General features: G+C 40.8%; 1 protein-coding gene across 10 annotated transcripts in view; it reads right to left on the bottom strand.

Annotated features, from left to right (window-relative positions):
* Positions 1–15,187, bottom strand: part of KHDRBS2 (KH RNA binding domain containing, signal transduction associated 2) — a 466,489-nt gene extending 451,302 nt beyond the window's left edge. For 9 of the 10 annotated variants that reach the window (XR_015697103.1, XR_015697106.1, XR_015697105.1 and 6 more), the window contains exon 1: positions 14,831–15,186. Coding sequence is in view for 2 of the 10 variants with exons in the window: in XM_087718932.1 (XP_087575058.1) it covers positions 14,831–14,921 (91 nt within the window). In the remaining 8 variants the exon portion in view is untranslated. Of the gene's footprint in view, positions 1–14,830 lie in introns of all 10 variants that reach the window. The other variant, XR_015697109.1, reaches the window with a different exon arrangement.
* Positions 15,188–15,882: the final 695 nt, after the last annotated feature.

Below are 15,882 nucleotides of genomic sequence, written 5' to 3'. Positions count from 1 at the left end.
CCTTTTCTTAAGATATATCAAATTCATATCATATGTCATTTTATAACTATAAACAACATGGTAAAAACATGAGCTGTAGTAGCACTGCGTGACCCGACAAATGTGTGCACGACAACAGCGTGCCGACAACAGCGTGCCGACAAAAGCGCGATTAGGGTTAGGGTTAGGGCTAGGTTCAGGGTTAGGTTCAGGGTTAGGTTTAGGGTTAGGTTTAGGGTTAGGTTTAAGGTTAGGTTTAGGGTTAGATTTAGGGTTAGGTTTAGGGTTATGTTTAGGGTTAGGTTCAGGGTTAGGTTCAGAGTTAGGTTCAGGGTTAGGTTTAGGGTTAGATTTAGGGTTAGGTTTAGGGTTAGGTTCAGGGTTAGGTTCAGAGTTAGGTTCAGGGTTAGGTTTAGGGTTAGATTTAGGGTTAGGTTTAGGGTTAGGTTTAGGGTTAGGTTTAGGGTTAGGTTTAGGGTTAGGTTTAGGGTTAGGTTCAGGGTTAGGTTCAGAGTTAGATTCAGGGTTAGGTTTAGGGTTAGATTTAGGGTTAGGTTTAGGGTTAGGTTTAGGGTTAGGTTCAGGGTTAGGTTCAGAGTTAGGTTCAGGGTTAGGTTTAGGGTTAGGTTTAGGGTTAGGTTTAGGGTTAGGTTTAGGGTTAGGTTTAGGGTTAGGTTCAGGGTTAGGTTCAGAGTTAGGTTCAGGGTTAGGTTTAGGGTTAGATTTAGGGTTAGGTTTAGGGTTAGGTTTAGGGTTAGGTTCAGGGTTAGGTTCAGAGTTAGGTTCAGGGTTAGGTTTAGGGTTAGGTTTAGGGTTAGGTTTAGGGTTAGGTTTAGGGTTAGGTTCAGGGTTAGGTTCAGGGTTAGGTTTAGGGTTAGGTTTAGGGTTAGGTTTAGGGTTAGGTTTAGGGTTAGGTTCAGGGTTAGGTTCAGAGTTAGGTTCAGGGTTAGGTTTAGGGTTAGGTTTAGGGTTAGGTTCAGAGTTAGGTTCAGGGTTAGGTTCAGGGTTAGGTTTAGGGTTAGGTTTAGGGTTAGGTTTAAGGTTAGGTTTAGGGTTAGATTTAGGGTTAGGTTTAGGGTTAGGTTTAGGGTTAGGTTCAGGGTTAGGTTCAGAGTTAGGTTCAGGGTTAGGTTTAGGGTTAGGTTTAGGGTTAGGTTTAGGGTTAGGTTCAGGGTTCGGTTCAAGGTTAGGTTTAGGGTTAGGGTTAATTACCTTGTTTTCGCGTTCTTTGTTGATGGCATGCTTTTGTTGGCACACTGTTGTCGGCACGCTGTTGTGAGTGCGATTTTGACATCGCAGTTTTCTCGCCGCGGTTTTGTCAGCACGCTTTTGTCGTGCGCGCATTTGTCGGTGAACGGTAGCACTGTCCTTAAAATGTAATATTACAGGCTAATTCTGCTGATTGTCAGCACTTCAGCAGTTCAATTCTCACTGTTTCAAGGCTGACTCACTCTTCCATCCTTCCCTGGTGGGTAAAATAAGGACCCAGATTGTTGGGGGCAATATGCTGACTCTGTGGACTTCTTAGAGAGGACTGTAAAGCACTGTGAAGAGGTATACAAGTCTAAGTGCTATTGCTATTCATTCCTTGTCAACAAGAATCCATTAAGGGTTACCAAAAATAATGTATCAACTTTAATAGAAACCAACTTTATATTCCTTCCCTGTACTTTTAACAATATTGGCTTTTATTCCTTTCAAAAAATGTCCTGGAACAGGATTTCTTTTCATTTTTATTTTGCTGTTCTCAGAATGTCCTTCAAAACTTTAACACATTTTTTTAATATAAATCCAAAGCAAGAAGCTCTATCAGACATGATTGATATTGATTTGAATGTAGATTTAAAAAATGATAAGCTCTAAGAGTGATATGAAAAAAGATGATATACTTGCCATCCACATTCAAATCAATTTTAGTCTTGTCTGGTACAGCTTGTTCCATTTCTGTAACATCGTTTACACATCATTTATCTATAGTGACAGACATTCTTAAAATTAACTTTTGAGTCTTTTGTTCCAGAAATATCCTTCAAAACATCCAGTGTTAAAGTATTTTCCTCCATATAGGTCATCCAGTTGACTTTAAGTATTTTTCTCCTTTAATTATAATCTGTAGTTTCTTCTCAAAGTCCCAACCTATCATGTTTCTTCCTTCTAAGGAATCCAAAACACAGCCATTTCCCATGGGAAGGATTCTTATCTTGAGAATTTAATTACAAACTCTTATTTCAAATACATCTGGACCTTTAATCCATTCTTCATTTTCCAAAATCAATAGTTTAAAAATCTTTTTGCTATTTTTTTTTTCATTTCCCCCACTAAGTCACTAAACTTGTATTAAAAACAAAATCCAAATGCAAAGAGTGATTAAATTTTGCATTAACAGGTAGAAGTAGTATAATTAAGATTTTGAAAATGGAAATGTAAACGATCATCAGATTAATTTAGTTCAGTGTAATTTTCAATTGTTTGATTTTTTTTAAAAAAAAGAAGAGCAGAAGGTATGTATCTAATAGATAAATAAAGGATTAAAAACCCTTAATTTACACATTAAAGGAATGTAAAGGGAAATATAATTTCCATTTATCTCTTAAAATAGAAAGTTCCAAAGCACTTAATGTCCTTAATCTAATCACAATGTTTCAAAAAGTCTATAATTTCATCTTGAAATATTTATCAGCACAAATAAAAAAACACAAATATAACAAAGGCAACAGTAAAAATATTGGGTTTCTGTCATGATGGACTCTTGTGATGAGCTGATTGACAGATGATGGAAGCAGTTAGCTTCCTCCCATAATTGGGGCTTACCAGGGGTTGTAAAAAATCTAATATATAGCAGTTAGACTTATATACCGCTTCATAGGGCTTTCAGCCCTCTCTAAGCGGTTTACAGAGTCAGCATATTGCCCCCAACAACAATCCGGGTCCTCATTTTACCCACCTCGGAAGGATGGAAGGCTGAGTCAACCCTGAGCCGGTGAGATTTGAACAGCCGAACTGCAGAACTGCAGTCAGCTGAAGTAGCCTGCAGTGCTGCATTTAACCACTGCGCCACCAATATATATATATATAGTGTCACAAACCCTGGTATACCCCAATTATGGGAGGAAGCTAACTGCTTCCATTATCTGTCTATCGGCTGGTCACAAGAGATCATCACGACAGAAACCCAATATTTTTACTGTTGCCTTTCTTACATTTGTGTTGTATTTGTGCTGATAAATAAATAAAGGGAGACTAGTATAGATCTATTTCAAGCTATTTAGCTCTCATCAGCTAGCCATACTCTTACTGGGATTTGAACCTGTGCTGTATTACATCTGCCTAAGACGTAATACAGCACAGATTCGAATACATATGTGTATGTATGTATACATACATACACATTGATATGTCTATGTATGTATACATACATACACATATCAATGTGATAGAAATTGGAATTTTATTTTTTCTCCTAAAACATACCGTACATGGACATAAATCACACACTATGCCAAACAGTAATAGAAATAATATATAATTGCAGCTTTCACCAAAAATTAGCAATCGTAAATGACAGCAGCTTCCAGCAGTTGAAATTAAAGGAATTAATTTCAGACCAATTACAAACTTTACTGGCAGCTATCTTTGTCCATCACCATTAATCAAGCTGCAGTAGAATCTTCTAGAGTTGCATAAATATAAATAAATAAATGCATATATACAAAAAACAAACCATAACGAAGAACTTGAAAGTTGTAAATTTGCACTGTTTTTTTTTTTTTTTTTTTTGCTTTAGGCCTCAACGTGCCCCTTGCCCCTCATAAATTTGCATTTTTATAACTTTCACTACATTTTCATTTAGAACTTTCTGGTGATTATCTTCATTCCATTTTCCATACCACTGAACTTTTTTTTTTCTTTCTTTCAGCTGTTTCTACCATTCCACCAGGCTCTCCTTTCCTTCTCGTGACCTTTTTACCGTTTCTTTTCTTCACCCACCCTTCGATGTATCCTTCTTTAGGGATAATTATTACAATTGGTTAATGAGATTCCTCCCAGGAGGAACCAAAGGATGAGGGGAAATAAAGAGAAGGATGAGCAGAACAAGAAGACAAAGAAACAGGTGGGCATTGCTGCTAATTTTTAATTACTTCCCATCGCCAGATCAACATTTTTCCCATGCTTCAGCCAGCCTCTACTGCCTCAGCAAATCCAGGGCCATAGGGGAGAGTGAAGGCTGATTTTTCTTTATTTCCTCTAATTAGCCGTCTCTCTTTTCCCTCACGCTGCAGGATGCTCATTCTTTGCTTAATAGTAAAACTAGTTAACAAAGCAATCTAAAGCAGGCTGTTTGGATGTGTGTCCCCCTGAAACAAGTGGGGTGTATTCCAAGAAGTAGATGGCTGGGAGACAATCATACATCCTCGATGTATGACCACAACTGAGTTTGAAATTTCTGTTGCTAAGCGAGACCTTTGTTGAGCTTTGCTCCACTTTACGACCTTTGTTGCCACCATTGTTAAGTTAGGGGACATGGTTATTAAGTGAATCTTGACTTTTGCTTGTTGGAAGGTTGCAAAAGCAGATCCCACAACTCGGAGACACTGCAACGGTCATAAATATGAGTCAGTTGCCAACTCTTTTGATTTTGATCCCATGATCATGGGGAGATTTCCGCAGTTGTCAGTGTGGAAAACAGTCATAAGTGACATTTTTCAGTGCTTTTGTAATCTTGAACAGTCACTAAATGAATGGTTATAAGTCAAGGACTACTTATATTTTCTTATAAGCTCCCGGGTTTAGCAAAAATGTGTGGCTCATTCAGATGACTGTAATTTTGGGCCAGTCTCTCTGTAAATTGGAATTGCCGTGGAGAGAATTACCATATTTTTCGGAGTATAAGACGCACTTTTTCCCCTCAAAAAAGAGGCTGAAAATCTGGGTGTGTCTTATACACTGAATACAGCATTTTTGGCCTCCCGAAATTCTGCCCCTTCACCAAAATGGCCATGCATAACTTTTAGATGGCTTTCAAAGAGTCCCTGGGGGTTGGGGAGGGCAGAAATGAGTGAAAAACAGTCCATTCTTCACCCTCTCCCAGCCTCCAACAGCATTCTATAAGCTTCCTAAAAGCTATCCATGCCTCTTTTTTTTTTTTTTGACAAAAAACGGCACCGTTTTTGTGAAAAATGGGCCATTTTTTACTCGCCCCACCCCAGGAGCACTCTACAAGCCACCTAAGGGCTATTCATGCCCTTTTTGGAGGGGGGAGGGGAAAAACAGGCCCATTTTCATGAAAATTGTTTTGGGGAGGTTTGCATAGTGCAAAAACTGGTTTTTTTTAAATGTTCCTCTTCAAAACCTTGCTGCGTCTTATACTCTGAAAAATATGGTGCTAAAAATAAGGAAACACCCTTGCTACCTTTATTTTCACGTATCACAACATTAATATTGGATATAAGATGAGGCTGTGCAGTGTGGTATGCCAGAGGAAGAAAAACTCCACTATGTCAACCTAATTCCTCCTTTCCCTGTTGCTTCAATTATTATTGTAAAATCACTGTTTTCCAATACCACTGAATTCAGTGGTGGGTTTCAATTTTTTTTACAACCTCTTCTGTAGGTGTGGCCTGCTTTGTGGGAGTGGCTTGTCACCCATGTGACTGGGTGGGAGTGGCTTGCCAGCCATGTCACTGGGTGGGCATGGGCAACTTGTAAAATGTGGTGAAACTCACTTAAAAACGCTCTCGCTTAGCAACCATAATGTTGGCTCAGAAACTCTGGCATTTGAAGCATACAAGTCTTAAAGCTGTCAAGTTGCAAGACCCTTGCACCTCTAACCCTTTAGAAAAAAAAAAACCAGGGGTGTTCAAACTTGACAGCTTTAAGACTTGTGGACTTCAACTCCCAGAATTCCTCCTCTCGCTCTTCATCTTGATGATGCGCGGACGGGTGGGGGGAGGGAGCTGGAACCGGTTCTAAACTCCACTGTAGATTTGTGGAACCTCTTCTATAGCAGAGGTTAGAACTGGCAGGAACTCACCCCTGCACTGCATCCTCTCTCATACACTGCAATTCAATTCATTTCTATCAGTCAGGCCTGTCCATGCTACAGAGCTCAGTGGCTAAAGTAGCTGGCCAAGGTGTTATGTAATGAATGTATATATAGTTGTATTAAGCCCTCCTACAGGGAACCTAAACTCTAGATGACCCTCACTGTTACTTCCAACTGCTTTGGAGGGAAACTTTGAAGATTCATATTTGGGTGGGTTTTTCAAGCATTATGATTGGTTAAGACCGAGGTGGCGCAGTGGTTAAATGCAGCACTGCAGGCCACTTCAGCTGACTGTAGTTCTGCAGTTCAGCTGTTCAAATCTCACCGGCTCAGGGTTGACTCAGCCTTCCATCCTTCCGAGGTGGGTAAAATGAGGAGCCGGATTGTTGTTGGGGGCAATATGCTGACTCTGTAAACCACTTAGAGAGGGCTGAAAGCCCTATGAAGAGGTATATAAATCTAACTGCTATTGCTATTGCTAAGACCCTGTGGGCCCAGAGTATAAATTACAGGCATTTGCCTGCTGTTCCTCGGTTACTGTTTTGAGTCAATAAATGCTATTTGTTGTGGCCCAGCAGGAGCCGTTGAAGCTGCACCAGACTCCAACAGCGAGGGGCCCTATGAGTCGGCTCTGGAGGAGACAGAGGGCAGGGTTCCGAATCCGAGCAGGACGCAGAGAGGCTGGTTGGCCATCGGGAGGCACCCTGAGCCTTGGACCAGTGGGGAGGAGACAAGGGAGAGTGATCCGGACTCCAGCAGTGAGTTGTTCCTGGATGCCCGGCACCAACAAGCTAATAGGCGTCAGGAACAGTTGCGCAAGTACAGGAGGTAATTGCACTCAGCTGGTGGTCATTAGGCTCCTCTCCAGACTATAAAAGGACTGCTTGTGCACACGCCCCTCTTGCAGAAGTCAACGCAGGAACTAATGTCGGAGAACATTATTGTGAGCTTGGCAGGCTGGATTGCTGCCAGGGCTTATCTGTGCCGGTTTGCTGCCAAGGACCTGTCTGTCTGTTAATTAAATGCCGTAACTTATCTTTGGCTTGGAGTGTGCTTTGGTGTGGGATGAGGGGGGGTCAGAACACTATTGTAGCTATGCTGGCCTGGTTCCTGCCTACTGAAACCCACAACACAATAGTGTTGTTGAGGATGGGATGATGAAGGGGAGAGAGCTGCTGCTAACCAAGAGACTAAAATGCATCTACTAAATGCATAGTGGCCATCACGTTGAAAGATATATATTTCAAAAACAGAGATATATACTTTATCAAAATATTCAATAGCTAAATAGTGTTTTAGAATTGCTTGGTTATTCAAGTCTAGTCTACAGTAGTGATGGGAAGAATTCGGACCTACGTACTTATCTACTGTAGGATGTTATCACCCAGCCCTCTCCCAGAAAAATGAAATATCCTAGGAAATATTGAAAAGGCAGAATATTTCTCTGGATGTGAAAAGAAAGAAACATGTTTTAAAAGACAGAACAGCTTCCTGTAGCTTCCTGCCCATCCCCACTTTGTCAATGGGCCATTAAGAAGGCCAAGCTAGTCCACTTTACATAATAAAGACATCTCCACTTCAGCTACAGGAAAGCATGATAATATTGGCCCAACTGACCACATGGCATCTGAGAACTCAACCAAACCTGGATTCAAAACACAGCCTAGAGAGTTGCCCCTGCATGGGCCCATGGGAGTCTGACAACCAATCAGAGTACATTTCTTACACAGGAACAGGAAACAGAGAGGTGGGACTGAACAGGTTATAAAAAGCCTAGCAAGCTCCTCCCTCAGCCCTTCTCTTCTTCTCCCACCAACATTGAAGCATGTGATCACCTTTTCTGTTCAGGGCTCAAGCCATGTGGTCCTGTCCACCAACAAACCATCTTTCCAAGCAGCCTCCATGTCTCCAGTGTCTTTTTCCCCACTTGGAGCCGAACCCAGAAGGACATTTCTTTCATCACTACTTTTTCATGATTTTGCTATGCGAAATCTGTGCCTCACTATGCAATGAGGACAGCTCCTTTTTTTCAAGCAGAAGCATTGACTCATGCTGCTTTTCTGACATCCTATGTTTGGGCAATAATATACTTTCTCAACAACAATAATGCAGGTGAATCTGATTTTTTTTTAACCAGTGAGATCAGAGCAAATAATTTGTTTTGAGTGACATCAGTGTAAACCAAGAAAAAAAAACCCCAGGGGCCCTCAGTTTATAGCAACTTTTTAAATGTGTTAATCTTATTGGAGAATAGTTATTTTATGACAGGTTGATCCACTGCGTTAGTTGCTACGTGAAAAGACAAAATTTCCATGGTACCCATTTTGTAATTTATTCACTGTCTCTCTTGTCCTGAAGGGCTGCCTATCTCTATGTGTTTCCACTCATGGATGAGGTCAGCAAGAGGGGCACACTTCAGATGTCATAAATTAAGCAATGCCATCTTGTGGGACGCCTCAAATATGCCTCCTTGGTTCTGTAAAATGATATGTAAGGTAGACCTTGAGAGACAGGGCAGAGAAATGCTGCTAATGATATCCCCAGAGAGATCCATACTGTTAATTTTTTTTTTTTGAAAAAAATTAAAAACTGGTTTTTCTTCCAGGCCTTGTATTAGGATGATGGTGAAGCTCCTTTGCAGATTTTATTTTATGGGGGGGCTTGTGTATGATTCTGGTCTTAGGTGTTAATGGGGTTAAGGTGGCGCAGTGGTTAGGGTGCAGGCCACTTCAGCTGACTGTTATCTGCAGTTCATTCATTCATTCATTCATTCATTCATTCATTCATTCATTCATTCATTCATTCATTCATTTATTATATTTATATGCCGCCCTTTTTCCCCGAAGGGAACTCAGGGCGGCTAACAAATCAAATCAGGGAAGGGGGGGGGGTGGTACAGACAAAAAAATAAAAAATAAACGATACATAACAATACATAATTTAAAAACACACAACAGTCATACCATTCCAGACGGGGGCAACAGCTCTTTAGCCCCAGGCCTGTGGGAACAGCCAGGTTTTAACGGCTTTGCGCAAGGCCTGGAGGGTGGTGAGGGTTCGAATCTCCATGGGGAGTTCAGCGGTTCTAATCTCACCGGCTCAAGGTCGACTCAGCCTTCCATCCTTCCGAGGTGGGTGAAATGAGGACCCAGACTGTGGGGGGCGATATGCTGACTCTGTAAACCGCTTAGAGAGGGCTGAAAGCCCTATGAAGCGGTATATAAGTCTAACTGCTATTGCTATTGATTTTCAGAATTGGTTGCATGCCCTATCCTTTTATATACATGGCTTCCTTTTTTTAACTTTTTTATTTGTAAGTCACCCAGAATCAGTCTGAAATGGAGATATTAAATTAAATTAAGTAAACCAAATGTCCTCAACTTTCCAAGTATATCTCCATTTTTTTTTTAAAAAAAAGAGTGTCTAACGTGGTTTTAAACATTTATCGAGGAAAATAGGGATCCTAGCTTTGCAACAGATTTTCTCCCATTAGCTCCAGTAACATCAGTAAAATTGACGTGTGGACCATTATACAGTTAGGATATATTTGTTCCCTAAATTGGCTGATAATCTAGTGAGTCACCACCGGAATCTATCATTTGCCCTTAGCTAATCCCCTTTCAAGACTTTTTGTAAACCTGAATATACAGATCATATTATTTCACACAATTTGCATATGCCTTAATCTTTACGACTAGTCTCTCCCTCTGTACATTACAAACACATCAAAAGGTATTTGCTTAACAACCATTACAATAAGCAAGCTAAAATTAGTTTAATCCTTGATTAGGTTATAATTATATTAATGCAACATAAACTGATACATACAAGTTGATGCAAATGGGCCCATCAATTTGTTAAGTTCTCCTCTGAAAAAAGCAACTCCTCCTAATGAATAAATTATCTGGGATTAATATAATCAAAGTGAGAGCATTCTTGTGCTCAACATAATCCAAATATTACATTTCTTCACTTAGTAGACTATCACCTAATGACTCATTGGTAAACAGGTAACCCTACCTGTTGAAAACTTCCAAACTAAACATGTAACATGTCACCTATACCAAGATCTACATATTCATATATAGGTAATCCACAATTGAGCCCAAAATGTCTATTGCTAAGTGAGACAGTTAGCAATAGCAATAGCAGTTAGACTTATATACCGCTTCATAGGGCTTTCAGCCCTCTCTAAGCAGTTTACAGAGTCAGCATATCGCCCCCACAGTCAGGGTCCTCATTTCACCCACCTCAGAAGGATGGAAGGCTGAGTCAACCCTAAGCCGGTGAGATTAGAACCGCTGAACTGCTGAACTAGCAGTCAGCTGAAGTGGCCTGCAGTACTGCACCCTAACCACTGCGCCCCCTCGGCTCTTAAGTTAAGTGAGTTTTGTCCCGTTTTACAAACTTTCTTGTCACAATTATTAAGTGAACGGCTACAATTGTTAAGTTGTATTTAACAGTTGTTAAGTGAATCTGGATTTGCCATTGCTGGTCAGAAGATTGAAAAAAGTGATCACATGACCCTTGGATACGGCCACCAACATAAATATACGGTATCTACGGGTTGCCAAGCATCTGATTTTTTTGTTGTAAGTGTAAAAAATGGTCTTAAGTAAGTGCTGTTGTAACTTCAAACAGTCGCTAACCAAGTGATTGTAAGTCAAGAACTACCTCTATCCATGTTTCTGTGAATGTGTGTGATATCTCTCCAAAGAAAAGAAAAACTCATGGCAAAGAGTAGATTGTTTGTGGGGAGGGTGGATTTGAAAATATTTTCTTCATCACTATTCAACCTTTTTCGCCCTCCAAATTCAGGGGGAAAAAAATCAGAATCTAACATTGGTCATAGGGAACCCCAAGATTCCCACACCTCTCTTGCAATTTTGCATTTCACCTTCCTTCCCTAAACAGACTCATCAGACAAAAAACAACAACAACAACACGATGAAAATAGTTAATTAAACCACCACTGTCCTGCGTTCACCAAACACATTTTAATGAATCCCCAAACACATTTTCCATTCACATTCTCAAATTCCTTCCTCCCCCTTTTATCCCACCTCTTTTGCGTGATACCAGGCATCTTTCTAAAGCACACACACACACACACACACACACACACAAAATGGCCTTTGATTAGTATCCCTAAGGGCTATAATAATAAAACATTGCACATAAAGAAAGGCATTTAAATATTGCTAGGTACTTCAGACTTGTTATAGCTATTGGAAGCTACTTGGCTGAATAATCTCTTAACCTGCCAGGTGGAAAGATTGTATATTAATTGTGTTGAACAATGAACTTTAAAAGGGCCACTTTAAAAATTGCACAAGGCAGCTTAATCAGCTGGAGGAGTTCTTTTAGAGTGGAATTTAGAACCTCTGGATAGTTTATTACTTCTGCTCAACTGTGATTGGACAATAGTGACATGACTAGGTTTCTAATAGATGACTTGAGAGGGACTGCTTTTGTTGACAGCACATTAAACAAGAGCCCATCCAGCTTGCTCTTTGTGAATCACAACAATGTTCAAACTCCATCCTTCTTTATTGAAAAATAAGTCAACCAAGTCATTTGATTTTTTCCCAGCAGGATGTAGAGCAGCCTGCATCATTAACACTCAGAATACTGCTGATTCTTTCAGTAAGGACCTGTGACATTTTGGTCACAGAATTAAGAATAGGCACATTATTTCCCATGTCTACTTTTCATTGTTATGATTGCTCAACTAAATGTGTGATTATTCAGAAGCTTGTCCAATGAGTTCAATGGGAATTACGCTAGGAAAAATGTACTGGTTTATAAGGTTAATAGTTTACCTTAAACTTTATTTCAATGCATATCTGCAGTATGTCTGGCCCAGGAAAATCTCAAAACTTGTGAAACTATGATGGATGTGAGAGAATGCTGAAGGGTTTCGTGGCACCAAAGGAATAGCAATTAACGTAACAGGCTAGCTGCTGAAATATTCTGAACTTTGTTTACACAAATGTTGATGCTACCTTAGTGACAGCCAAACACATTTTTATAGGTTTTTATACAAATCTAACCCCTAACATTTAACTCCATGCAATTCATAAAATAGAAGGTGTATCTTCCAAATTTCGGAAGCCTTAGGAAATTACAGAATTGAAATAGTTATTCCCCTCCTCTCTCCTTTATTCCAAGATTTATTTCCTTAAGAATTCAGTATCATCCAGTCTGACTTTCACTTCTAAGCATTAGGAAGGAGACGAACAATATTTTTTAAAACTGAAGCGAATGCTAAACCTTGAAAACAAGGAGGACTTTATTGTAAAGTTTAATCAAACACATCACAGCAAGAAGTTTCAGTCAAAGCCCTGCTTTTTTCTATCAATCAATAACAGCAAATAATCAATATCAATGCAACAATTGTAGTGAGAGGTGTCATTTTTAAGGGCTGATACAATTGCTAGACAGACATACAGACCGTAAATTAATGGTACTTTAAAACAGATAATTGGCTTTCCAAAGAACAGCCTGCAACCAGAGTAATTCTCATTGCAGTATCTCTATTTCATACCATTCCTTGTATGCTCACTTTAATGAAAGTTTGCACCGATTGTCATTTGTTCTACACAACTCCAGAAACCTTGACAGATGGTGTTTTGAAGGATGTTGCCAGGGAGCTGGTGTGAAACCCCCATTAGCATTCTCTCTGGCTTTCAGAGGCAGCTCACCTTAGTCTCTTTTTTAATATTCACATATGCTCACCTAAAGTTACACTAGAGGGGGGGGCAAAAATAGTATGGTATTAATTTATTAAAGCTTCTAATTCATTCAGAGTGAAACTCTAGCCTTTAAGAGGACAGTCATATGAGAACTTATTTTCATGGCCTCCCTGTTATTTCTAGTTTTGAATTACTTGTATATTTTAAATTCCATTACATTTTTTCACTGCAGACCCCTCTCTTCACTCCTCTTAGGATTCCCATTGTGTCTCAGTAGATACTTCCCCCTGCTGGGAAAGGTTAAAATTGCATCTACAAAGTATTGGAGGGAAACAAACACATTTTATTGATTGCAAAGCTTTAAAAGAAAAAAAACCCTCTATAAAGGCACACTTTGGTAAATCTGACTCCTTTAGATGTATAATTTAAGAAGACCTGAGGATTTGTGAGCTAACATAATGTGCTTAATGACAGCTAAATTATATTTTTAAGGCAAATGAATTGTAAAAAGAATCAACTGAAGCAATGTATTTGCTTGTCCATATATAAGCATTTTTAGTTTAAAAAGTGAGTAGTTATTTACATTTGAACATCTGATCATAGTTTTCCAGATGACCAACTGACCAATATCATCTGTGACTATCTGAATTCCTTTCCAGTAATAAATGCTCAGAGTTGCCTCAAACGATGAGTGGCAAACAAATTTAATAATAATATTAGGACACTGTTCCCCAATACAGAACAAATAATCATTCTTAATGTACAAGGAAAGAATTATTAGTAGATTATGCAAACTTAGTAGTATGGCACTCATGCTTAGGCAAAAAGTTCAAAGAAGAATTTTTTTAAAAAAAATATTATTAGTTCTATATCTCAAATTTCAAAATAAAACTATACCATCGTACAGAGTTTTAATTAGCTACTATCCAGTGAAATATTCAGGAGATATTTCAGAAATGGATCTCCATTTTATATTCCATAGGGATAGGCTGAACTTCAGAATATAATTGTTAAAGTTAACAAATCCAAACAGCAGCAAAGTAAAATTAAAGTTTTTGCAAAATTAAAAAATGCCGTAACAACCCTTCTTTTCCTCTACAAAACTGACCATGGCAATGAGTTTTGTTTTGAAACCACGATATTGATCTTTAATGAGGTTGTTGCCTTTGTCTTTGTTTAAGTACATTTATGTGGGAACTTCTCCTGTCCACTCTGGTCTGACCCTGACCCTAAGTAGTTTCTTTAATAAAGAGGAAAAAAATCCATCATTGATGTAAAATGATTAAATAAATCCATAAGGAAAACGAAGTAATTGTTACGCTTGTCATTCTGACATTCTTTAATAAGTTGCGACATCACGTTCTGAAATGCAAAGCTTTAATTCATGACCTAGCAGGATATAGCTGGGAGTCTAGGCAAAATCTGCAAAAGGCAACGCTCGTTGAAAGCTGTGCCTCTCTTTTTTTTATCAGCACGGCTACGTTTCACAAAATGCCTAATTGTTGCTGATTAATCTACGAAAGGAACGAGGGTTCCTCCAGGGCTCTGCTGTGGATACTTCAATTCCCGGCTTATTTTGTACAGTGTTTCTCCGGAAATCTGTCAGCAGCTCTGCTTAGGCTTCGTACTTGACAAAACGCTGCCAAAATCCAGCACCCCTCCCCGGTCAGGGTTTGTATTCTGGTGACCTTAGTGTCAGAACTAAAGCAGTGCGCTAACGCCACACAAAAAGGCAGAACTCCCGGGGTCTCTCCCCTCCTGCACTTTCTGACTTGCTGGCGCCCTGCAATTTCTAAAGCAATCAGTCCTTCCTTTTCATCCGGCTCTCCCTCTGCAACCCCTCTGCCTGTGCGTAGATCCGAAAGAATGCCAGAGAGAGAGAGAGAGAGGGAGAGAGAGCAGCGCTCTCCCTTTTTCTCTTCCTAACGGGGAATAGATCTGCCTGTTTCTATGCCCTTAACCCATCTCGGTTGTAGCCCGCGCCGAATCGCAGAACGCAGCAGCGGTGGCAACAGGGAACCTCGGCAGAGGGGATGGCAACAAGCAATCCGACAACAACAACAGCAACAACAAAAAATCCGCCAGACTCGAAGAGAGGAGAGCCAAGACTTACCTTCCGCCAAAAGGCGCATTGCATGAACAAAGGACAGGTCTAAGCTATCCTTCTCAGCCATCAGCTCGGGTAAATATTTCTCTTGCTCCATGCTGGCTTCGCCTACACTTTGGACCGGCTGCCCGCCCAAGGTAGAGCAAGGGAAGGGAACTCGCTCCCTAAAGGGCTTCGTTGGCTTCGGATTCGTCTCTTGCCCTTCTGTGCTTGGAGTTGGGACGGGGGCTCACTTCCCCATGTGCCTGGTGGCGGTCGCGGGTGCGCCGCGGCTTCAGGACCTTGGACAGCGCGCCCCGCTGCCGCCGCCGCCGCCGCCGCCCCTCCGCCGCCTTCCTCTTCGCTCGCTCCTTCTCCAAGCGCGTGTGTTGGGTCGCCCGTCTGGGTGCGCTTCCCCCCCTCCCACCCCGCACTGAGCTACGGTCTCCTACCGTACCAGAAGCCTTAACAAGGGAGGTGGGATGACCAAGGCTTCCTCCCGCCTCCGTCGCCTTCTCATTGGGGAAGGCGCAAGGGAAGGTAAGTGAGAGACAGGACCCAACGGCCGCGGGATTGGCTCCGGCTCCCGCCCAGCCTTCTGACAGGCGTCTGAAAAAACCACGGCCGCGGCGAGATCTGTGACAGATGAGCGAAGGGGGCGGGACAAGGCAATCCACTCGCTGTCCAGGGTACTGAAGTAGCGAGAAGGACGGAGCAACCTCGAGCCAACATCGGGGAAGGACTGCGGATCGAAGCCGGAGCTGAAATCCGCAAAGCTTCCCCTTTTCACCCGACTATCATTGGTCTGGATAACTCATGTTCTCGGCTAGATTAATTAGAGAAATCTTTGAACGATTGGCTTGTTATTCGGGTTTCATCGGCTGCAAAACCATCCACGTACCATGGCTATATGGTGTAGTTTGATTAACAGAAACAGTCTTCATCTCTGGAGCCCTTTTGTTGTTCATGTTTATTTGTTTACTTAGCACGGAACAACAATTATTCCCCCTTCCTCCGTTCTTTTGTTATATCTATAAAAGGGGGAGGAATGCTCGTAAAGAATGAAACACTCTTAAAAG

Source organism: Thamnophis sirtalis, unplaced genomic scaffold, assembly GCF_051295495.1.
Source record: "Thamnophis sirtalis isolate CommonGarterSnake01/CBP01778 unplaced genomic scaffold, rThaSir2_p1.2 scaffold_6, whole genome shotgun sequence".
In the NCBI taxonomy this organism is placed as follows: Eukaryota; Metazoa; Chordata; class Lepidosauria; order Squamata; family Natricidae; genus Thamnophis; species Thamnophis sirtalis.
The sequence above is the reverse complement of the archived record's forward strand: the minus strand, read 5'-3'. Positions and strand labels throughout refer to the sequence as shown.